Here is a 26,314-nt window from a genome sequence, read left to right on the forward strand (position 1 = left end):
TAGACATACTAATATTTTGTAGTTCCTGGTTTATTTTGGGGACCTCTATCCCATTTGTTGAAGAGGGCACAAATATGACACAAGGCATATATTGTGTCCTCCTGTGGGTACCTATCTATGGTATGCATTCACTTTTTATTTGCTTGGTAGTTGATTCCTTTCATTTGTTCTGTCTTTATCACAGACTGCACATGATTCTGCTGCTTGGCAGTTAAATGCCTGTCAAAAAAGCTGCTGCTGCTGCTGCTGCTGCTTCTGCTGCTGCTGCTGCTGCTGCTGCTGCTGCTGCTGCTGCTGCTGCTGCTGCTTCTTCTTCTTCTTCTTCTTCTTCTTCTTCTTCTTCTTCTTCTTCTTCTTCCTCCTCCTCCTCCTCCTCCTCCTCCTCCTCCTCCTCCAGCATTCACAGTATTGTCATCTACCACAATGTGTACTCTGATCTGGGGCTACCTCAGAGTAGCTGGAGATTACAAGTGGTTCAGAATGTGGTTTCCAGGGTATTGGCAACAGTAGGGCATTTTTTATAACAGTTTTTGCAATCATTTAGTGGTTCAGTGCTGACCCAGTTTAGTGTTGCTTTTGCACTTTAAAACTCTAAAACTCTCTGGGTCCAGGACATTTCAAGGGCTGCCTTCTCCCATAAGAATCTAACTAAACCTTTAGAGATTTCTCTGGGCAATCTGAGGCAAGGTTGTTACACAGGAAAGGGCCTTTTAAACATCAGTATCAAGTTTATTCACATCTCTTCCTTTGAAGGTCAACTTTCCTCCATTCTTGTTTTTAGGATTTAGGCAAATGTGGTGCTCCTCCAGCAGGTTTTTGGGATTTGTTTATTTCTAGCTATCTGTACATTCCTTTGCTCCTAAATTGTTGGTGGCTCTGCTTGTTTTATTAGCAATTTGTTTGCTAAAACAAATTGTATTAATTTACATTGTTGTTCTTGCCCATTTTGTTTGCAATCTCATGCAGGGCAAAAAAGTTGAATGCTATTCATTGTCCCCCTTTGCTTGCACATATGCAGAAATTGAAATGCTTCCTTCGCCCTATTTTTTTAATTGAGTAAAGTACTTAGGAAATTAATACTCTGACTTAATAGTTATGTCAGCTAAATGGAAAAACATACTCTTTCGGTCATTATTGTGTTCTGTATCCCTTCCACCTGTTCCTGGGGACCCACTTCTGCTCAGCCCTTTTGCCTCCACCCCTTTTTGTCCACTTTACTGAACAGAAAATATCTGGTCCAGCTGCACATGAGGCAAACTTTCCCCTGCTGATCAGTAGCTGGGCTAATCAGAACCAATAAAAATTAGATTGCATATTCTTTCCCATTCATCCAAAAAGGAGATGTTGCTGCCAAGCCCCTCATGAAGTAACAAGCTTGTACCTCAACTTCTCAGCTCCTAAAGTTCTTTACTTTCCATATAAATGGAGTGACAAGGACGTTGCTTTTGGCTATTGCTCAAAGTGGAGGGTAGTTCCTAGCAAATTCTGATATTTTACAATGGAAGGACAATGAGTCTGTTTATACTTGAAACACTGAAAACAGTTCTGAATCAGGAAGAAAACTGAAGCTGCTGTTGGATCAGGAGTTTTGTTCCCACCACAGTTGTGAGAAGATGCTGATCCAGTTCTACCTTTGATTGAAAGTCTTTATTGCATGAGATTCCTTACAATTGTAAAAAAAAGTTATTAAAAATTGGATTGCCCCTTGCTCTTGTCGCCTGAATGTGTAGGTATTTATTGTTCATTTATTTTCAGTGACTGTCAAATTTCATCCAAGATAGCTGAAACTCAGTTTCAAAAACTTCTAATTATTTGCCAGGAACTTATTTTATTAATCTATTATTTTTCACCCTTTTCCCTCACATATCACCCCTCCCTCCCTCCCTCCCTCCCTCCCTCCCTCTGTTTGTCTTGAAATAGCCCTGAAACTTGGGCTCTATAATTTCCAAACCAATTTATCAACTGCGTAAAATTAAATCTTTCAATGCTCTTCTAGTATTCAGAGATATTCTGCTTCTTAGATTGCACCAAAGAGCCCTATGGTGTTGCATCCTGTTCCCAACTGTGGCCAGCTAGATGAGTTGAATAATTTGTCTTTCATGGTTTCATTTAAAGTTGCATCTCTCACTGTAAGATCTAAAGGGGGAAAGGTGTAAGATGTAGCATCCCCCTTCTGTTCACTCAAGGTAGGGGGTTTTCTTCATGTATCCTTCCACTTGTTCTTAGCTCCTCTGCACTGCTCAAATTGCAGGGAAATCCTTCTTGGCTGATAACTAATTGATCTAAAATGCAGCTCCTTAAGCCACATTCTCCTCTGCTCTCCTGAGTCATCCAGATTTGCGTCCCCCAGAAGCCAGATTTTTCCCCCAGGCGAAAATAACTTGTCTACTTTCTGGGCCAGTACAGTGGGACCTCGGGTTAAGAACTTAATTCGTTCTGGAGGCCCGTTCTTCAACTGAAACTGTTCTTAACCTAAGTTACCACTTTAGCTAATGGGGCCACCCGCGCTGCTGCCTGTCTGAAGCCAGGAAGGAGTTTGATTTTTAAACTTGCTGACAACTCTGGGTAATGTTGAAAGATCTTTGATATTTGGGCATAAACACATTGTTCCCTCTTCAGAACTTCTTTCTGTTGCATTAGAACTCATCACATCCAGCTAAGGCTCAAATTGAGGAATCCATATTTAATAACTATTCGGCATCCTCAGCCAAATTCTCACATCATTGTTTAGAGAGTTTCACTGTTATATAAGCACTAACTAGCCTGCCTTTGGTAAGTTCTAATTCTGATTATCTCTGCTCTTATTTGTATTGCATTAAGGATAATGAAATGTCATGCTTAATACTACTTTTCATTCATATATGAGCAAAACATACTTTAATGGATTGGTTTAAAGCCAATAGTAAATAATAAGCTTCAATAGTAAATATTTCAAGTATTGCTTTCTAATGGCTGCTTTAGGAACTTCCTGCTTGACTCAGTCCAGTCCTCATGTGCCCCCAAAGTCTGTTTTTGAGGGTGCTCCAAAACTCTCAGGTTTTAAGAGGGAACATGGAGTTGCAAGGGGAAGGGGAGGAAGAAGCCCCATTGTGCAAGAGGATGTGCGTGTACTATGTTTGATTTTACCCTTAGTACAAGTGTTGTCACAAGTAGATCTTTGGGATCAGAGCATTGACAAAGTGAGCAGTTGGACTACTTTGAGCATGGAACTACATATTGTACAAATGGGGGCCAAGAGGATGAGATAAACATTTAGGTATGTCTGGTTGGTAGCTTTCTTCTGCAGACCCTCACCACCACCACCAACTGCTCTTTCTCTCAGATTAGACTCCCACTCTCAACTTGCATAGGAGATGAGAAGCTGTGCTTGGCAGAGAGATTTGCTTCAGTGGCTGGGTACCTACTTTGCATATATCCCAGGTTTTATCCCTGGAAGCTGCAGTTAAAAGCACCAAGTATCTGGTATTTTGTCTGACGCTTGGAGGGTAATGCTAAAAAGATGGGACAAAGGTCAGATTCACCAAAAGGCATCTTTATATGTTTTAAGGAAATTGTGTACAGTTTTATGATGAAAGTAAAGTGATGCAATTGGGTTTTATTACAAGTTCTGCACAGTGAGCCCTTTCTCTGTGGTGTGAGCCTAGCTTTGCAGGTTGTCTTTTATGCTTGTATTCATTCATTTACCTGGTGGATGGGGACTCTAAACCACAATTCAGTTAAGTAAAATTTTCTGTTTTCTCTCTCACACAAGTAAAGATTAAGATGTGTTCTTAATCTATCCCTATCCTTGTACATTAGGCAGGTGATGCATGCACAAAACTCTTCTGGTGACTGGAGGGAAGAAGAGAGTATTTTTTGGTGATTTAATAAGCACAAGTCAATAGGCAAATTGTACAGCTGCCTTTTCCTCTGTTCAATGTGTGAAATATTAAAAGAAAGAAAAAACTGTTAATGCAAGTTCTGAAGAAAAATGCAGTTCACCATTCCTGTGTAGCAGGAAGGGAGTATGGATGGAGTAGGCATTTATGACATGCTTGCAGTGTAATGCACACTGTAAACTGTATGTCAAGCTCTTGAATGATTTACAAGAACCCCACAGTATTGTCTAGAGGTGTTGGGTGCCTTTGCAGGTTGGGGGTTGGAGAGAGAGAGTAGCTTGCAACAATTATGCATTGTTATTCAGTGCTTTTATTCACACATTTCCGTTAGGATATACCACAAACCAGCAGTAGTATTCACTCCTATATCTTTATTGCAGGTTGAAACTCTGACTGAGTGTAGCTCTCAGCCTACTATTGTCAAAGGTGCTTCTCAGCCAAAGGACTGCACACGGCAGATAGTTAACTTTATTGTCAAAGATAGCACTTACAATTGCTTCTACAGCTCTGGATACCTACATGCACTAATCTAGTGTCTACGCAGCTATTCCCAGATTGGCACTCTTTTAGTGGAAAACATGGAAGAGAAATCGAGGAGGTGTAGGTTTGGCTTTATGCAGCCAACCCTTCCTGTGAGTCCTTGCAGGTGTACTCCTGCCCTTGAGTGTGGCCCACATGGGGCTTGATTGCCCAGATTAGGATCCCTGCCTGGTTGAGGCAGGTACAAATAGTGCAGGGCAACATGGTTGAGTAGGAAGAGGATGATGGACCAAACACTGCTGAGGCTTCCCACGTTTGGATCTGGTGTTGTATGTGAGTGAAGGTCTGATGGGGGAAATTGTTCTTTTGGGGGCTATTCCTTTCGGGTTATTTCTCATTGTAAGAAGGTTTACTGTTTGAGGGTTGTTGGTTTTTTTCTGTTTGAGGAGGTTTTCATATTTTGTTCAAATAAAAATATCCTTTGCCTCATATATTGACTACCAAAGATCCTGTAAAGAACCTGTAGTTAATTGGCAAAACAGCTCCATGGAGCAGTTACAGCAATAGGGGCCTACTTCCCCTCAACTGGTTTATGTACCTGATAGGCTGTGCACAGGCAGCCGGAGATTACGCCTACATAGAAACTTTCTGTGCTCATCCCTTTTCAGTCCCCTCTTGGTCCTGGGAGGCAGTGATGAAGGAGAAGATGGGGAAGCACCTGGTCCTTCACTTGCCTGATCTGCCTCTTCCTCATCTTCTTCTGATCTATCCTTTGCTCCTCCCTCCAGCTCTGAAGTTATAAAGATAATCTTTCATACCAAAGCTTGGAGTGATTTATTTATTTTTTTTGCATGTGAGACTTCATTACCTTAATAAATAATACCATTCTTCATTCAACTTCATTTATATCATCTTTGCCTCCCCCCTCCCCTAAATTAATGGTCTTCAGCTAGATCACACTAGTAGTTCTACTTTCTTTTTGCACTGTTTCATGTATGTGCATAAAGGATTGAGGAGTACACAGGGAATTTAAATTCCAAAGAACAGTCTCTAACTGATCTTATGGTGGTTATACTTGAACAGAATAATACAGTGCAAATGTAGAATTACAGTTTACTAGGCAATTCCATTGTGTCACCTGTGGCTTCAGTCAACATGGATTTTTATCTTGCTGTATATGTTAATCAGCTTACCAGTACCAGGATGTTTTACCATGAATAGAGCCTTGTTAATTGATCACTGTTACTATTTTGGTTTCAGGTATACCTTTCCTTCATCTCCATGTGTACAAATGTTTGACAACTCAGGATTACACTTCATGCATCTGATGAAGTGTACAGTGATCCTTGAAAACCTATGCCTTAAAAAATTTGCTAGTCTTTAAGGTGCCCCAAGACTTGATTAATTTTGTTAAAAACTGCTCCTTAAATGTTCTATATTTTTTTTGTACATTAAGAAATACACCATGTGTGTAATACTAGATTGATACATGCAAGACTTACTCACCACTTTCATTTTGCTGATTTGTGTTAGATCATAATTATACACACGTCCCAGTGTCCATCTCCACCCAAAGTATTGTTTCACATTCCCTATCTTCTGGGTGTTCAAAACTTGTTTGTATATCTGCAGAGACAATTAGTGGAGGAGAGTGATGCTTGGTGTGAGCCTACCAAGGTGGTGGTAGTATTGCTGTAATTCCCTAGATGAGAATATATATACTATTGTAATGTTTGTGAATCAATCCAGAATAAGTGGCAGGCTACTTACATTTACTAATGTGCATTAGAATTGGTACTTAGGTAAGTGATCCATAAGTTTTGACAGGGGTGAAACTAGACTCATTGTCACCCAGGTTAAAGACCCAGTTTGACACCCACCCACCCCCGCATGGGGCATAAATAATAATAATTATTATTATTACTATTATTATTATTAGTGCACACACAGACACAGAGGCTGGGAGCCTCAGTGGCGCCCCTCTGGAGGCTCCACCCAAGGCCAAAAACCCAGCTCGTCCCCCCCCTCAAGCTACAACTGAGTTTTGAGTGTGCTGCTTGAGTGTTTTTTTATTCTCTCGCCATTTCTTCACTCCTGTTTTCCAGTTGTCATTATTAAAGTTTTTTATTTGTGCAGCTTCCTTTTTTCCAAGGTAATTTTAAAAATATTTAAGTTCTTCTTCTACTTGAAGCTAAAACTTCCTGAAGGTTGAGTTGCTCAACAAAATAGTACTATGCAATATAAGTATAATTGATACTACATTGTGGGTGAAGTTTTAACAATTCGCAGTTCAGACACATTTCTAAGGCAGGAATTGTGGTTTGTTTCTCTTGCATACTAGTGAAGCAAAGCTGGCACAACTGATGCATGACATGCAAACAGTGTATCTCATAAAAACAAGCTGACAGCACATACTTTGATGGCTGTAAGGCCTGCGAATTCAGAATTTGAAATATACTTCCAGATAAGTAATGTTAACATATTGGTTGGGTTGTGCACATCTTTTTCTTCTTCTTTTAAACACTATCATGTTTAGTTTCTCTTGCATCTGTGTGTTGTTGGATCCACGCTCTGCCTTGATGGTTACTACTGAATTATTTTAGTAATAAATTTCACATAAATGAATTGCTTTCTTGCAATTGTTTGTAATAACCCCCTATATCTGTTATGTGGAATATTTATGAATCTCCTATAATTGGATATCTTTAACTTAAAACAAAATAAATCATGATTGTGTTCCCTTCCTCATCTTCTGTCAACCTGTGCAACCCAGTGACTGCCTCCTTTTGCCTGCCCTCAGAACAGCTTTTGAATTTGTCATGATATATGATTGAAATGCAGTACCTTCCACATAGGTGGAGAATTGACAGAGACCTTTCTCAGATCCTTTTGTAAGTGATGAAGAAATTGACAGTTCTGCTGTTTCCCATATACTGGTGAATATAAGAGTACCACAGTTAATATTCTACCTACTCCCAGTTTACATATTCTTGTCTTACTTGCAAAATGGTATGAAGTCTTAACTTTGAAGAGAGAATGGGGGAGCTGCTTTAGTTTCTTATATACCTAATCTTCAGTTCTGACAGTTGGATTAAATATGGCGCTAATAGCAGGTTTATACTACTATTCAGTGATAAAGTGTCAGTTTGTGACATGTATTCTTCCCATCTCATCTTTTGTAGTTATATTGGGTTTGTAATGTATGTCTCTTATCTTACATTGATCTCTCTCTGCTGCGGGTATTTTTGGCTGATATGAGTAAAAGTGGGCAAGATTAAGGTTTCTTCCTCTCCTGGATAAATTAAAACCCCACCCCCACTTGTAGTGTACCAATGCAGCATTGACTAAGAATTGACCAGGCTGCTACATTCTCATTGCTGGTTGCTCCTTTTCTACTTCCCCCTATACCTGTATTTATACCCTATCATATGGAAATCAGAAAACTGAATATGTTTCCTGGAATGCAGGTGATACCATTCAATTTTGCTACTCAACTGGCCTCAACTGGCTTTGTGCACTTTTCCTGAAAGTATAGACAGTGGTTTTCTGAGTCATTGATATTGCTAATGTAGTACCCCTGGAAATCTGCCACACTGACAAGTTAGCTGTCTTACCTCACCAGGTGGGATTGTGCTGCTTAGAAACTTTAGTTTGTTAAACATCATCATGAAAATTAATAAAATTAGTTTAACCTGACATAATTATGAGTGTTCAACATGTGGCAGGGTGGGGTTAGGGCTCAAAAATATATCAAATTCCTAGGTAAATATTAGATGTTGACTTCTAGGAATCTCTTTCGCTTCTGCTTGCAGTGGTGTCCAAACTTTATTCAAAGAGGGCCAGATTTGATGAAATAAAGGGCCATGGGGGCTGACCAAAGTTGTTGACCTTTTTTTAGGGTTGGAGTTGAGGACCCCAGGAAATAAACTGCCACAGGGGCTGTATTAAACTGACCGGCGGGCCGGATTAGGCCCCCGAAATGGACTATTGAGATGCCTGGCTTAGAGGGTCTGCCTTATTCTCTTTGTAGCTTGTTTGGGAGGGGCTAGGATAGAAATTCTCATTCTTTCCTCTGGCAGTTCAAGTAAGTATACATGCTTCCCAGTTGTCTTTCTTTGTCCTCAACAACCACTACATGAGGTTTAGATTAAGCTGAGAGTGACTGCCCAACTTCATCTAGTGAGCTTCATAGATAAGCAGGGATTTGAACATAGGAGTGTATGGTCTAAATTCATCATTTAGTATTATAGGATAACAGAGTCCTTATAATGGATCAGTAACTGGTTAAAGAGCAGAATCCTGAGAGGAATAAATGAACAGTTTTCACAATGGGAAGGATACAAGATGTTGGGTCTGCCAAGTCAGTATTGGTACATGTGCCTTTTAGCTTGTTCATAGATCACCTGGAGTTAGGAGAAGTGAAGTAGTCAAGTTTTCTGATGACAGCAAGTCATCAAAAATGTAACTATAAAAGTGTAAAGTGATACGCATTGGGGCAGAAAATCCTAAATCTGCATATATGTTAATGTGATCTGAATTTGTAGGGTTTGCCCAGGAAAGGCATCTTGAGATTGTTTTTGATAGCTCAGTGAAAATGTTGATCCAGTGTGTGGAGCTGCAAGAAAGGCAAAGTCTTTGTTCCTGGATCATTAAGAAAGGATTGAAAATAAAACTGCCAATATTACAATGCTGTTATATAAACCTATATAAAATAATCTGCCAATTTGTCATGTATGTTGTTGTATATAACCTCGATCCTGTCCCTAAAAACCCAGAGCATTTTTTTAAAAAGTCCAGATACGATTTGAAGATTATGTAAAAGTTCAGTGTAGTTCTTTTTTTATCTCAAACCAGTTCATCCATGTGGGATGTTATACATATTGTGTGTCCAAGATAATCTCTCTTTAAAATCTAATTAACTATCCTTTTGATATCCTGAAAATCCTTTTGGGTATTTTGCATTCCTGTAGGGATGCCTGTCTGGCTGACTGCTTCAGCTGGGTAATCATTTTTCTTGTTTATCCCTAATCCTTTTAATATTTCCTTCCTGCTCATGTGTATAACTGTACAGTACTTCCATTGTTTGGCATCTATTTCAATGACAACTGTAAGGGACTGCCAAGTGGAAGAAAGGTGTTTTGTGTTTTAGTGTGGATTTAACAAGGGATATAAAATAAAAAGAACAACTGTTTTCAGCACAGTGACCACAAAGAATACCAGGCATAATTTGAGTTGAACTCTTTGCATGTCCGACAGTGCAATCCTATACATGTTTACTTAAGTGTAAGTGCTACTATGTTCAATGAGACTTGCTTCCAAGGAAGCATGCCTAGGATTGTATTCTGAGTAAGACAATTTACATAATAAAAGAGTTATGTCAACAAATCTTGCTTTGTTTTGAAATAACTGTTTTTCAACTTTCCCATGGATGTTCTCATGCCTTATTTGTTTAGTTTTCAGGCATCAGAGGAGGAAAACAGTCAAAAGAATAATTTCACTTAGATAAGATTATATAGAAGCATAATCAGAAACACTGAAAAACAACATTGCTTTAGCTGAATTAGACTTCTGTGCAAAACTTCATCAGTTTTGAAAGAATAAAACTTGATTTTGTGTTTGGTTATAGAGAATAAAAGGTAATATATGTTATAAAATAGGGGTAATTTTTAAATACTGTATTTTATGTATGTTAGCATTTCAGAATTGGTCAAAAAGCTTTATTGATATGGGGACAATATATTTAGTAGGCCAAACAAACGGTCACAAAATAGTATGCCACATACAAGCTTTCAAGTTTCACAGAATTTTTCATTAGGCTAGATAGTAAAAAATACAGAAAGGAAAGTTTCGGGCCATCCATGTCTTCGTCTGACAAGTGTTTTAAGATGGAGTGTGGGAAAAGGTAGCAGGCATTCAAAAAGGGCCTTTTAGGTGCTTTGCATAATTCAGGTTGTACCTGGGCCTTGGAGAAACACATGATGACTGATTCCCCACTCTCTGCAAATACAACAATCAACTGCAAATACAGTTTTATTTCCATCCTTTAAGTGAAATATCCATTCCTCTGACTAGGTGGAGTAACTATGCACCATGTCAGTTACATTGCTATTGTAAACGTGCTTGAAATCAGTAGCTAGTGTGCATTTTCTGAAACAGTGACTTGTATATATAAATTATCCCTGAATTATTATTTGGGCGGTAGTTTATGCACATTGATCAGCTGGTTTACTTGCCCTTTCCAGAAGAGCTATGACTTGCCCTCTTTCAGAAGAGTTCAAAGTTGTAATATTACGCTTCTTGGGTGACTAGTTATTTGTGCAAGTGATTTGGCTATTGATTTTGGGAATCAACTAAATCAACAAACAACTCTAGAGTCAACTAATTCATAATGGGAAGCACATGTCCTCTGGTAGCTTTACACATTCATTCATCCTGTAGTTCTAAACATACTTAATCTGGAAGTCCTGTTGAGCTTGATAAATCTTTTTTTCTAGATGTAGACATAAATATGGCACTGGTATGTAGAGAGATTTCTCGCCTGTCCAGTTTTGTAGTCTTCAGATATGGTTGGAATAGATTAATAGCTTTGTAGCATTGAATGCCAGGGTCAATGTCCGCAGTTTAAAAAAAAAATCATAACTTCTTTTTTTGGGATGAAATTTGTAGGCATTCTAGCTCCTCCTGAGGAAGTGGAGCCTATCAATTTTCAGCCAGAAGACAAACAGCCGAACAGATGTTATACTATTGTTCAGATACACAGACTTAAAGATATTTAACACTGAGCTTTACTCAAATGCAAGTAGGGCTAGAATGGGGTAGGAGTATAAGGAAGGGCTTTAACCATGGGTAGGCAAACCAAGGCCCGTGGGCTGGATCCGGCCCAATCACCTTCTCAATACAGCCCGCGAACGGTCCGGGAATCAGCATGCTTTTACATGAGTAGAATGTGTCATTTTATTTAAAATGTATCTCTGGGTTATTTGTGGGGCCTGCCTGGTGTTTTTACATGCGTAGAATGTGTGCTTGTATTTAAAATGCATCTCTGGGTTATTTGTGAGGCACAGGAATTCATTCATCTCTCCCTCCCCCATACAGTCCAGTCCAGTCCCCCACAAGGTCTGAGGGACAGTGGGCTGGCCCCCTGCTGGAAAAGTTTGCTGACCTCTGGCCTTAACTAATAACTGACATACCAGGCAGAAACCAAAATGCAACAACAAGAGTAAATAATTGGGATAGAAGGGCTTGGATTTTAGAAAGGGATTGGTCAGGATTTTTTTTTAAAAAATTATTTCACTATAAACAAAATGGTCAGTTATATCTTGCACATAAGACCCAGCAAAGAGCACGTGGATGACACATCCAAAATATTGACTTAGAACATTAGATAGCAAAAGTTTTGATGAAATATAAAACATAAAAATAAAAACAACCTAAAGCATCCATTCAGCAATGGTATGGGAGTCCTTCAAATAACTGAGCTTTTCTAGAACAGGTAAGTGGTAGTGGTTTTCCTATCGCGGAATGGTATTGGGGTTAAGTTGACAATTGCTTTTCTTATTGTCTGTATATGAATAACAAAATACAACCACCACTCCATAGCTCTTCAGTGTTGTCCTTCCTAGCAGAGTCAACCTGATTTCTCCTCCAGAAGATTAGGTGTGCTTTATCTTCTGCAGCAAAGAAACCAGAACCTTTTGGTGCCTTAAAGACTAACACATTTATTTGAGGAAGCATTTGAGGAAGTGGGCATCAGTTCATGAAAGCATATGCTGTAATGAACTTGCAACTTCAACTTGCAAAAGAACACTGAAATAACTTCTAATATGTTGATTCAGGGGCAGAGAACTATGGTCCTCTTGTTGTTGCTGGGGTCAAACTTGCATCATCCCAGACAATCGACTGTGCTGGCTGGAACTGATGGGAGTTAAAGAGTCTGAACACTGGGAAGGCCACAAATTTCTGACCCTTGCATTAAGGAAACGTTCCCTCCAAAAGTGTTGTGATTGTAGAGCCCTGGTCAAAAGCTACAGCTTTCAGTCACAAAAGATGCCACCCTCCCCGCTGCCTGGCATTTCCCTTTTATGGGCAGCTTGAGGGGAGGTTGAGAAATTTACCACTTTTGGCCAGAAAGAAAGAGACCTAAAACAGGATTGAAATTCTGTGAGCAGTCCACTAAACTCAGACAAGACCTGTTTTTCTTTAGAGTGAATACCTCCCAAATCAATCCAGTTCATTATTAGGTTACATCCAAAGTGGGTGCACACTCCTGCTATGCCCCACCCACAAATGGAATTCACTGCATCTCAGCATCTCATCTCCCCAATGTTCTTCCCCTCCAAAACTATAAAAGCCCCAAATTCCTTTCATCATAGGGAAGGCACTCATGGCATTTAAATCATTTTGGTTTTCCCTTTTTTGTATATTTCTGGTTCAGTGAGTTTCTTTTTGACCACACAGTGCTGATTTAAAAAAAATAACAACAACCACTCTGGCTACTGCTATCTGTAAGCTCAGACCTTTTACTGCTGTCACTGTTTTACTGATCCAGCTTTTAAGTGCATGTTCCAAATTCAGCACTATAGGAGGGAGGAAAAGAATGGAATCCTACAGGAAGGATCCTGTAGAAAATGCTCAGATCTTGTAGTATTGCACTGAAATACTTCTTCAGAACTGTTCTTAAGCTATTTCTATGTTACCCTACAAATCTGGAATTAGGGAGAATAAATTTTTCAGAGATATATGTTACTTTAGGTACACAGAAACCCTGAGCATTGGAAGATTGAGATGAGCTGGATTATTGTAAACCAATTAGAATAAACTTTTGCAAATGTCAGTTTCTGCTTTTTTGTATCTCTGCTCCCTCAACCCACTACATTTTTCAAACATTTTAGATTTCTGAACCTTTGGGAGTTAAATATGTGCTTAAGGTGCTCTAACATAGAAATGAGAGAGGGATCATTGATTTAATCCAAAATGGTGCTTCTCTACTACAAGAACCAAGTCAAGTCAAACTGCTTTAAATTAATGATTGCAGCACAACTAACCTCAGTATATAATAATGGAATGGAAAATGGCCAGAAAGTTCAAAACCATTACCGGTATATTAAATTTCAAAAGGGCCATTTATAACAAATGTGAGGATTAGAATGTTGAACAATAAAATGGTAATTTGGGTGGTTCAGTTTATGGAAGCTTAGATAGTATTTAAACATAGAATAATGATCTGATATCCCAGGGTGTATATGGACAAGGCCAAACTAACCCATTGTACTTAAAGAGTCAGGGTCTAAATAGGTGAGAAATCTTCTTTAAAAGAGAAGTCTTGCTCAAGAAACAATTAAGAACCTCTGCTGAATCACTTTTAAATTGTTAGCCTGGGCTCCATTTGGAGGAAGTGTGGAATATAAACTGAATAAAATAATAAATGGGTGAAGACTTTGAGGAGTGGATTGCTACAGATTTGAAAACTAACAAATACACCTGATTTAAAGGCTAGAAGCAGGCAACTAGGGCAATATTTGCAATACTTACTCACTATTCACATAGCTTATACCCTTCGTTTCTGCATTCAGTGCTCAGCATCTTACACTATACAGTAAATGTAAAGTCAGCTTACACTATAAATGCATAATTAAGATTTTTAAATCACAAAAGTGACCTAAACCACTGCATTCAGGAATATATCTGAAGAACTATGTCAGATGAAGAGGAATAACAATTCATTTACAAATTAGAAAGTAACAAGTTACTTGAACCCTATGGCATTCTTGGTGAAGAAATGTGAAATTGTTGATTTACTAACAATATGGATTGTGTGGTCCTACTGTAAAATTCATTGAAAATATAAAGCTTAATTTGAACATAAAAATGTAATTTGAAAAATATAATGGCCACATTGTTACATCCCATGAAAATCAAAGGAGTTCTTAAGAAAAGATTTCCTCTAATCTTTGTATGCCTCTCAGTTATGCATGAAAAAGAGATCACTATGTTGTTCTATTAAATATGTGATATATTATCTTGAAACCTGCTTACATGGAAAATTTTAAGGCGGGTAGGCAACCTAAGGCCCGTGGGCTGGATCCGGCCCAATTGCCTTCTCAATCCGGCCCGCAGATGGTCTGAGAATCAGCATGTTTTTACATGAGTAGAATGTGTCCTTTTATGTAAAATGTATCTCTGGATTATTTGTGGGGCCTGCCTGGTGTTTTTACATTAGTAGAATGTGTGATTTAATTTAAAATGCATCTCTGGGTTATTTGTGGGGCATAGGAATTGGTTCATCCCCCCCCCCCCCAGAATATAGTCCAGCCCACAACATGGTCTGAGGGACGGTGGATCGGCCCACAGCTGAAAAAGGTTGCTGACCCCTATGTTAAGGGGTTGAGGTAGGATGGAAGGGTAGGGCAGTGTTTCAGTATTTGGGTCTCTGGTTGTTAAAGGCTTTAGTCAATAATGTCACCTTGAATTGGGCTCCTAAATGATCTGTCAACCGGTGCAACTGTTTATATGGGTTTATATGTTACCTAATTGGAATCCCAGCCAGTAATCTGGCCACTGCATTTTAGACCAATTAAAGTTTCTTTCTTCAAGGGCAGCTGCACTTACAGCACGCCACAACAACCCAATTGGAAATTACCAAAGTGGCCATGTCACTTCTTACTGAAAGAGATCATAGCTTGAGTACCAACTGGACCTGTAAAAAGGCACTCCTAGCCTAGAGACTGTAAAGATGGGGAAGTAAATGTCAGATGGGGTTGAACAGAAATAAAAGCAGAAAGTACCACACATGGAGCTTCTGGGAATAAAGCAAAAAGCATGCTGCAGACAGTTCTTGAGGAAAGATGCTAGTGTTTGCTTATACTCATCCAGTCTGATCATCCATTAGCATTAGGTTTCTCCAGAAGGACACCAGTATAACCAGCTATACTTTTCATATACTCCAACAACACAGTTTCTTGATGTGATAGCGTGAGCCATACTACTGATATTTTATGCCATGCATACTCTCACAGCATGTATAATCAACACAGCTCTATATGTTAGTACTGAAGAAAATGAGTATACCCAGAAATGATAGGAGAACAAGTCAGATTAAGTGGACATTTTTTTCCTTCCAGTAGCACCTTAAAGACCAACTAAGTTAGTTCTTGGTATGAGCTTTCGTGTGCATGCACACGAAAGCTCATACCAAGAACTAACTTAGTTGGTCTTTAAGGTGCTACTGGAAGGAAAAAAATTTTTTGTTTTGACTATGGCAGACCAACACGGCTACCTTTCTGTAAGTGGACATTGTGTCCTTGACCATAAATTCATTATACCTAAGCACCTAATCCCTAAAATTTATTTTACTTCTGTCTCCTAAACTTAAGGCTGTACCCAGTTCATTGACAAATTCGATTACATAAAAGCTTTATAAGGGCTACAAGTGGTTATCTTTTTACATAAGGTAATGGTTATCCAGTGTTGCCATTCGTCTATCTCGAGACAATGAAGTGTGTTTCCGGGCGTGACGTCAAGCTGCTGCATTAGCAGTACTGAAGTGACCTCTCCAGGGCAGAAGCCTGGACAAAGTTTATGGTGGTCCTGGGCTGCCCAGACGACAAGACCTCCCTCTCTGCCTCATGATGTGGTCCAAAGGAAAGTAGAGCAATACGTCTGGCACCAGCTTGGCTGCTAGGAAGGAGTTGCTAGAAGGAGGCATACAAAGTGCCATCCAACCATCTTAGGGACTCCACTCCAGATTTGTGTAGGTTTACTCCTCAGCCTTTTTTTCTCCCAAAGATATCCCACAAGGCAGGGGAGGTTTAGAATCAGAGATTTCCTTCTGTTAGATGGGCTATCTTCCCAGCTTGATGAGCCCCATCTACCCCTCACTTCCCTCTACAGCATGTGCAGAAACTGCCTTCTTGATCATTGGACCTACTATTGGTCTTGCCCTTGGGTACCCTCATCTGGTTTAGCCAGCCAGTTGAAGCCATTTCTGGGGCTTCTAGAAGCTTCTTGGAGCCACAGGTGAGAACTCCACAAGTGTGGAGGTTGGGAACCAAAGGTGGACAGTTTACCCCAGAAGGAACACAACATTTCCACTCCAGAGGTTATCCCTCTGTTAGCACCCTATACTTCCAATGGTTATCTATAGGATTTTAATATTTATGGTATATTGTGGCATATACAGTTTGATCACTTTTCAGCAGAGCCAGCCCACCAGTGGGGTGAGGAGAAACAACTTACCTCAAGTGGTGGAAGCACAAGAGTCAGTGCCCCATCTGCCCTACTGCCTCCAGTAACAAAGCGCTCCCTTCTCACTGGTGAGAGGGAAGCATTCTGGCGTGTAGCATTGCCATCTATCTTCCTCATCTCTGGGGCAGAAAAGACAAGTGACAATACTTTGAGGAGTGCCTCAGTGAGAGCCAAGGGGAGGAGTTTAGCAAGAGCCAGGTGTTCCTGCGCACAGTGCTGCTGCTCATCTCCAAGTTCAGAGAGATGGGGGAAATACAGTGACAGTGGAAGTGGGCAGTATGGCAGGGAGCAAAATATTTCCGCTTTTGCCTTAGGTGGCAAAAGGGGGTGGGCTGCCCCTGCTTTTCAGGCATGCCTAGGTTTCAGTGATTGATACCAGTGATGTCTTAGAATGGTAAATCTGCCAGGAGGGTTATTATCCCCGCCCCCCTGTGTAGAGCTACCATAATCAGTGTTCTTGTACCAGCATGTTTGTGTATGTGTACATGCGTGCCTGAGTAAAAAACTTAGAATGGTGAAAATGTGTGCCTGCTGTGTACTTCATGCCTATGATGAAACAGATACTTGGCAGTAAAAGTCTTTCTTTAATTTTTAAGGCAGAGTTTTCCAAACTTCTGTATCGCGACACATTAGTTTGTTGGCTTCAGTGTGTAGGTGTATCATGCAAACGCTCCCCGTGCTCCTCCCAGGGCTGGAAAGGGGTTAGTTTAACCTCCAGTTTGCTAGTAAAACTGAATTACTATGTTGTGAAATGTATGTCTAAAAAGTGTGTCACCAACATGAAAAGTTTGGAAAGCTCTGCTTTAAGGTGTTATGGGTCTCTTTGTCCATCTTTCTGCTTCCTGCAATCACAGATTTTGGCAAAAACAGCTGACATCCCTTTTGGGAGAATGGACATAGCTCCATCAACACAGTTTCTAGCGATACCTCTTCTGTATGGTATGAATGTCCAAAGCTTTAAATTAACAGGACAACATATTACTGACATCCACACACTGTCTTGTTTTCAGAAGAAAAGCCTGACTGCTCCAAGGCCCGTTGTGAAGTACAGTTTTCTCCTCGCTGTCCAGAAGATTCTATTTTGATTGAAGGGTATGCGCCACCTGGTGAATGCTGCCCTCTACCTAGCCGCTGCGTGTGCAACCCTACAGGGTGCTTGAGGAAAGTTTGCCAACCAGGCTATTTGAATATATTGGTTTCTAAAGCATCAGGCAAGCCGGGGGAATGCTGTGACTTCTATGAATGTAAACCAGGTAATGTGTACCTTTACCCTCCCCCAGCCCAGTTACCTTAGTGTTTATGCATATTAACCTAGAGCTGACTATCGAAAATGAACTCCTTCGTGTGTCTCTTTTCCTGCCACTGTCTCTATCACTGCACTATCAGAGAAAATTTCACTCCAGCCAAACTCTTTCCTGTCTTACAAGCTATTTGAAACAGGAACACTGATGGAATAACATATATGCAAAGAAATGTGTGGCAGGTGCTAATTTCCCTGACTCCTTGTGTTATCAAGCTAGGTAATGTAATTGTTTGATAATCATATGCAAGCTTTCAGTCCAGTGGCAGTTAGTGCTCACAGATGATAAAACCATTTGGTGGAAAGCAATGCATGATAAAAGCTAGACTATAACTATATTATGATCTGTGGTTTCTTTTGTCTGACAGAATAGCATCTCCTCTAGTAATTGAAAGCACAGAGATCAAGTTGACCATTTAGAGTACAAGATGTAGAGATAGACCATCCTGCACCTTCCCTTTTATTGGTTGTTTACTCATAAAAATAAGGGACATTCCAAGACTGATTGAAATCAAGTGTTCTCAAGGGCAAATCCAGCTGACTTCAAAGGGACTGAATCTGTCTAGATGGTGATTGCAATACCAAAACACATACTGGAAAACATGGCACAACCTCCTTCATTGATAAAGGATATGACACAGACAGCCCACCTCTCTGCTATGCACACACAAAAAATGGAAATTTACCATTGTGGATCACTGAAATTCTGTCCTGTCCCTTTGCTTTCTACACTGCTGCTGTCACTAATTCAGCTGTCGCAAATGAACACGGCATGCTGGCTGCATTGGTTGTGTTTCACTTGGAACAGCCAGTAGGTGTGATGGCTGGCTGCTGACTAAAAGTGGATTGGATATCTAGCCATCATGAGGGAGAACTACTAGTAAGTTCTGCAATGCCAGTGCAGCCTCTGCAAAGCACCTAGCCTACTGTGCCAGAAATGGCTGCTCCCAAGTCTTCTGGCAACTGAGTTGCCTTTTATAAATTGTATACTGCTAGTTGGCAAGTCAGTTAACAGCATTCCATTTTGAAATAATAAAATTAATGTTATAATGCCTCTTGTCTCCAGGATAAAATTTATGGTCACCATTTTTGGCCAGAATGGTTGGGAGCTGCTCCACCTATGAGCATGTCTTGCCTCGATGTTTTGGCATATTATACAAAGACAACATACGCTCTCTTCTTAATTCCAATGCATGTATTCCAGAAATGTGAACACGACTCAAAATGAGGTTTAAAGATTGTACATATCAGTTGTACTTGCTTTGGAGTTAATATGCAAATATCAGACTTAGATGTTATATTAATGCATGGAAGCAGGCATAATTACCCTCTCCACCTACTTGATATGTGAAGGTGCTGTGAATTAAACCTTTGACAATTTAGGTTTGGGGACTGTTAGTTCGCATATGTTCTTGTCTGCATTTGCAATCATCCAGAAGCTGGTGTTGAGGTATTATGGTTGGAGTTCAGTGACCTTTGTACCATATTATTCTATATATCTATCTATTTATTCCTTATACACTGCTCAATAACCAAAGTTCTTTGGGTAGTTTACAGTGAACATTAAAACCACAAGATAGAACAATATATGAAATCTAAAAGAGAATTAAAAAGCACAATACAGGTCCAAAAACAAGCAGAGAATAGCAGTAGTGTAAAATATCTAAGAAATACTAAAACACTTCTAAAAAGCCTGAGTATTCACCTGGTGACAAAAGGACTTAAGTGTAGGTGCCAGGTGAGCATCTCTGCGGAGGGCGTTCTGTAACTTAAGATGCCATCTTTGAATAGGCCCTCCGTTTAGTAGCTGTCTACCTCACCTCATTTGGCAAGGGCACCTGGAAGAGGGTCTCAGAGGATTGCTTTATTTATTCTGGGCATATATAAGTGGAAGGAGATACTACTTCAGGTACCCTGTGAAATAATTGGACTCTTTATTGTCATTTTTTCTAAAGCAATACGAGTTCTAATCAATTTTTAAATATATTTTTCTTCCAACAGTGTTCAGCATAGACTGTAGCACAGTAGAATGTCCTCCTGTCCAGCAAGTTGCTTGCCCCTTGGATAGCTATGAAACTCAAGTCAGGCTGACAGCTGATGGATGTTGTACTCTCCCTACCAGGTTTGTTATACATTTGATACAAGACTTTAACAGTCACTGCGTTTAAGGTTTCTACTTAAGAACTCAAAGCAGTTGTGATACAAGTAGCAAAGGAGTACTGAGCATCACTGTTGCTCTAGATGATTTTGCATAACAGCTTTTTCTCAGTTGAATTCCTATTGAAGATTTGGGAGGTGTATGTTGAGCAATTGCTGTGTGAAAGTGTTCATGACTAAAATGGAATTAGTAACTGCTTTGACTTCTGAAATAAGATCTATGAGAAGAATTAGTGACTAAATCTTTTCTTTAACTAAAATCTTTAGGGGGGAATTGACGTGTTTCTCATTCATGTAAAAATAAAATAGGAGTAATTTTAGCTTGCAGTTCTCATGTTTTTATTAGCCTTAACTTAGTAACTTATTTAGAAAGGCTGTACAGAAATAGCGTATTTTATAGATTGGAACAACACAAGGAGAGAACTAGATGTCCTACAGTTTTATTTCCAAACACAAGGAGAGACCTTAAGGTCATGTAGCTTTTTCTTAATGTATTTGGTTATATAGAAATATAAGATTAAACTTGGGTGCATAGAGGATGACCCTGAATCTTGGGATATGATGGTACCAATAAAGGCCTCCTGGTAAGAAGCTGTACATCTTTTTCAGATTCAATCTTGCAACAATAATTTATGACCTAACCTCAAGTCTTGACTACAGTAATGTGGTATATATGAACTATAGGGCATTTCTGGATTCTCTAACTTGATATTGTAAGATGAAGCAGATCCTGAGAGTTTCCCAGCAACTGCTCCCCAACGGTTCCACATATCCTATCCAAATACTACCATTCCTGTCATGTGTTCAGCAACAAAGAACCATCACGTGCTGAGGATCTGGAATCTAATCCCACTGTAGATAATTCTCTGGTCCAAGAAATTACCTGATGTGGCAAGATGAGAGTCTAAAAACAGCACAAAATATAACAGTAAATGAGTTTAAAAATTATTCTGCTATTTAGTATTTAGGAACTAGTGACACCGGGACTGCAAACGTCCATACATTTCACTGGATATCTAACATTGATTGCTGTCTTGTTCTTAAACATTCTTACGTATCTTGATTTCAAACAGTATAATCATTTAGTTGTGGAAAGAGTGACAGCAGGACAGGAAATTTGTTCTCTGAAATAGTTTTAAAGCTGTCTTAAAGTTTTAATGTTGCAGTAGAATTTCATATACTCCTCAATCCAGAATAATTACTTTCATTCTTATAACTATAAGTAACAGTTTTTGGTTAACTACCGATGGTAATGCATTCAGAAGTCCTAGTACAAAATGCATGCTTATCCATAGCCAAAACTGATGCATAGAAAATATTGCATTTTATGTCAGCTGACTTAAGTGGTTATTTTAATCTTCTTCCTTATTGCATTTCTGTGAGTTTATTCCAATCTTTAATCTGCACTTACTTGTTTTGATTATCACATTCACTTCTCTACTGCTTCTTTTTGTTAGGTTCCCAATTCTTAAGTGAGCTGTGTGTTAAGCATATACTAATGATTGCTGATAGAAGTTTTTAGCTTCTTTAATAATCACTCTTGCTTCCTAGCCATTTATGAAAACAGAGGAGAAAATTATTAGTACTCAACGTCCAGAGTCTTATCATACATGGTGCTTCCATTTCTTCTTAGTATAAAGTGTATATTCATTTTATCCTTCCTTTTTCTGTACAGTCCTAGCTAACCAGCGAAGTAATTAGTAGTAGTGTTAGATTTATGCTGAAAAAGCAAAAACACTGCAAAACAATTCCTCTATCATTACAGTATCTGTATAGTCACAATAATCAGGCCTAAAGGATTCTTCCATCCTGCCAACAAAAATCCTTCTGACAATTATTAAGAACAGTTGTTGTTCATTTTATTTCTTCTGTGTGCTAGGCTTGGTGAGATGATTTACCCATGGTTACACATCCCAGCCCTACTCACGCCAAAAGGGGTGAGCCGTTTTGGTGACATTGCACCTCAGTGACTGCTTGATTTCAAGTAGTCTGCCAGGGTAGGTTCTAGGCTTGTTGCTCCCATCCTTCTCTCAAATGGCTGTGGGAAGAGAGAGTACACTCTGCTCTTCAGTATTCCTTAGATGTCGTAAGTGGCAGATAAGGGGAAACATTCTTTCCATAGAAAGGGGAGACAACATTTAAAAAATCCTTATTCTGCCCCTGCTAATCTATTTGTCTGTCCTATATATATTTAGGTTATATCGTGTAGATCACTTGGTGCTTTTGTTCTTGACCTATTTTGATAAAAAAATATTATATTTGATTATACTTAACAAGTTAGATGTGGTTCAATTTATTTATTTTAGCAATTGAATTCCAGCCTTCATCAAAAGATCTCAGAGCAGATAACAAGATTTAAAACACACCCAAAAATGAATAAAAAACACAATATACTAATTAGTTTAATCTCATCAAAATAGCTCCACTGTACTACAGAGGTCACACATATTATTACCCATTAGCCTGACAAAAGCTGGCACTGAAAGAATTAAAAATTATTCACAGGACTTGTGGAGAGCTTTTCAAATTTTTTATTTTCTTAAATCTAACTATATTATGGTCTGAAGGCACAGGAGACCAACACCTTGCTGAAGCTAAGCAATTCTAGATCTGCTCATTGCCTGAATAGGGAACTGTAATAATAATACCCATGAAGGTGGGGCAGAAATGTAAGACATTCATAAATATTATTTTCATGCGTTCTGTAAGTTAATAATAAATACAAAATGTTATTCTGTAGAGTGTTCCTGTATACTTAGTGATTTGATCTTCTAAGCCCAAATACAAATTCACCCTTGTTGATTAGCAACCAATAAAAACATAGAACAAATAAAGCAATAAACATTCCAGATAATACAACATTGAGTAATGAAATCTGATTTGCCACCCTCCCCACTTTTGACATAACTAACTAATCTCTCTTTTTTTTAAAAAAAGTGCTAATTTTGTTCAGTATGAGCATATTGTGAGAGAGACTATATGAAGCGATGGGTGACCATTGTTTGCCTCAAAACTATTGGGGATTTGTAGTCTTTGTGACTGCTCGAAAACCAGTGAGGGATTTTCAAGAGCTTCTATTGTAAACCACTCTGATATTTTTTATGATATAGCAATACAGGCAGGGACCATTTTGTCCAGTTGACGTGTGGCTGCCAAACCATAGGTCCTTTTCGACCCAGAAGAGGACAGAACAGGGTGGAGCGGGCTTAGGCACACTCCACTGATGTGCACATGGGCAAGGAATGGAATTTCTGTGCAAAACGGTTGCTGCTTTATATACATATTTTTATAAATAAAAATAAACTCGCTATGAGATATTTCTCTTGTATAAAGCAACTAGCAAATGCAAATAATAATCTTAAACATGACAGTGTGGTTAGAGATACCATCCTATGCTGTGTGGGAAGAGTTTGGGCCCCATGGCACAGATTTATCAACCCTATCTTAATCTCAATACAGGTTACTTTAAACTGTTTGGGAGAGGGGGTTATAGATTAATTAGGAATAGAGCAAGCACCTTTCTTCTGACCCTGAATTGGTCAGGACCCTAATAAGATTATAGTATACAGTGGTAAGTTGGGGCGTTGAGTGTCAGGGATGCACATAAGCTAGTTTTTCTGCATTGCTTGGGAGTTGGCCAAGCAGTTAAAAGCCCATCTTATTGGAGGTAATACTAATTGATTTAGGTGGTAAAACGGTGTTTTACTACTAAATGGGGGAGGGAGGGGAATCTGCTGCCATAGTTAAATTCTCTTCCCCTGTGCTGACATTTTTCAAACAGTCCCCCTCTACCCCACATATATTTTCAGCAATTTTCAGTATGCTCGTACTTAATATGGTACCCTTCAGATGTTGTTAGGTTTCAGCTCCTATCAGCCCCAACCAGCAAAGATAGTGATCAGGGATGGGGGGAGGGTTCCACATTGGTTACCCTATCTAATACATAAGTATATGATGTTTTATTCTTAAAGGATGATTCCATATTCTTCTTTTCTCACTTCAACTCTCCTCTGGATGGATATTTCAGGGATTAGCCTTCATGATTTAAAAAATAATTTGCAAATGTCTTCAGTGCCATCTCCTCTTTTAAAGAGGAGTATCTTTTGTGTATCTCAGAAACCTCCTAAGTACTCATTGTAGGTAGATTAGAGTTTTGGATTGTTTGGACAGTTTAAGGTTTATTATCCATATGTGTTTGAAAAACTAATGACCAGAAAATATCTGGGGTGGGATGTTGTTCACTTTCCGTGAATTAGGCTGAAATGACTTGTATAAGTAAACTTTAAATGTTGATGGTTGAGTTTGCGACACTGTCCTTGGGCTTCTGAAATATTTATACAGATCCTAATTACTCATGTCACCTTATGTTACATTTCCATGCCATTTCAAATTAAAATCACATCACAGAGTTAAGAGAATGAGTTGCTAGAGATAGTGTTAGTACTGTATAGTACAGCAGCAATATTTAAGCAGTTTCGTAGCATAGAATGCTCCTTCGTTATTATTTTGATGATTCTCCCAAAAACCCTGTGAGATACATGGTTTTTATGATCAAGAACTAAGGAATTAGTGACTTTTCAACAGACCTACCTCTGCTTGGGATGTATGTAAGATTTGGAACACCAGTCTTCAGATCAAAGCCAAGCATTGTCCATTGGAACAAGTGTTAAATCTTGTTTGCTGTGTTGTGTTTTAAATAGTCATGTTGTCTTTTATTATGTAACAGCAGAAAACCAACTTGCTATCACCAGCTGTTTCCCCCCATGTTTGTGCTTTCCCTCCCTCATATGTTGCCTCACTTATTTATGGAGCTTTCAATGCTTCGGTTTCAGGTGCGAATGTCTCTCTGGTTTATGTGGTGTTCCAAAATGCGAGGCAGGCTACACCCCCCAAATAGTGTCACGTGGAGACGGAACACCTGGCAAGTGCTGTGATGTCTTTGAATGTGTCAATGGTATGTTACGTTCTCAGTGTATTTGGACTGAACATTTTGAGGAGTTTGGTTTATGGCTAATTTAAATATGTTGTCCAATATGGGGCACAAGTAGAAACTATATATAAGTTTACATAGGACAATATTCCTACTAAAAACTTGTAGGGTATTAAAACTTAACCTTATTTAGTAGGGGTCTGTGCATATTGGGTATGATAGGGTACTTCTATGAGTTAATTATTTTTCAGAAAAAAGAAGCATATACAACAATACGAAAGCCATTTTAAATAGTCCATAGCCATAGATTAATTTAAAACCTCTTGAACACACTACCAGAACCTTTGACGATGACCTTGAAAGACAGGTTTTAGCCATGTGCCAGAAGCCATGCAAATATTTATTTCATTGGATTTATGCTTACCCTTCATCCCAAAAGAGGTCAGGAGATTGAACTGGGTATGCTTCTCTGAGACATCACTTTACACCTGGCATATGCCATGCAAAGGGTCTGGGAATAGCAGTAGGAGGCAATTGCACTTATACAGAGTACATGTCTCTAGCACCCACACAAGGACAGTTAGAGGGACTGCTCGCTTTTAATGAAAGTGGAGCCCTCTGCAACTCAGATCTTATGAACTGCTGCCTCCAAGATTTTGTCCCTATTTTTGATCAAAATCATTACAGAGTTTTATCTCTCGGTAAAGGTATACCATGTTCCTATTTATTGTGCTAACAGAAGGCTGTCTTAAATAAGATGTTGTGCTTATTGCGTTTAGAAAATGGAAAGGAGCACTCAGATCTGCTACAATGTTTTCCGAGTCTGGTGATGATTGCAAACCACTCAGGAAAGAGCACCCCTTCTTGGTGCCTGAGCACTTTGCAGCCATCTTCTTGACAATCCTTTGCTCCTGCTGTTATGTGCAGTTCATGTTTATTTTTTTTAAAGTCTGCTGCAGGTGCCATCACAGGCAACTCAGTAGATGGAGGGGGAGGCATTTTTCAAGGGGTGAACCCAGCCCTCTTTACACCTCTGTGTAAATAGATTATTGAAAGAATTGTATCCTTCAAGTTAAACCACTAAACTACAAATTAAGCCACATCACTGGCTAACGAGGAGGGCACAGTTAATTAATAGTGGTATTCATTATTATTATTATTTTATTTGAAAGTTATAATTTCATGTTATTTACACATAATGTGAAAAGTGGAAATATAGTGGAAAATAAATACAAATCTTCCAAAGCATATCTGCAGTGACATGGTTTTTCAAATACTTATTAGGGAAATCTGAAAGCAAGCTATTTTTGTTTATTCTATTCTGAT

At 39.1% G+C, this 26,314-nt stretch overlaps 1 protein-coding gene across 4 annotated transcripts in view; it reads left to right on the forward strand.

Annotated features, from left to right (window-relative positions):
- CRIM1 (cysteine rich transmembrane BMP regulator 1) overlaps positions 1–26,314 on the forward strand; it is a 128,850-nt gene that overhangs the window by 58,493 nt on the left and 44,043 nt on the right. For 3 of the 4 annotated variants that reach the window (XM_053382772.1, XM_053382773.1, XM_053382775.1), the window contains 3 exons: positions 17,612–17,854; positions 19,903–20,023; positions 24,891–25,012. The exons of the other annotated variant lie outside the window; for it this stretch is intronic. In XM_053382772.1, the coding sequence (XP_053238747.1) occupies positions 17,612–17,854; positions 19,903–20,023; positions 24,891–25,012 (486 nt within the window). The remainder of the gene's footprint in view (positions 1–17,611; positions 17,855–19,902; positions 20,024–24,890; positions 25,013–26,314) is intronic. 4 annotated transcript variants of the gene reach the window in all.

This window comes from Podarcis raffonei, chromosome 3 (assembly GCF_027172205.1).
Source record: "Podarcis raffonei isolate rPodRaf1 chromosome 3, rPodRaf1.pri, whole genome shotgun sequence".
Lineage (NCBI taxonomy): Eukaryota > Metazoa > Chordata > Lepidosauria > Squamata > Lacertidae > Podarcis > Podarcis raffonei.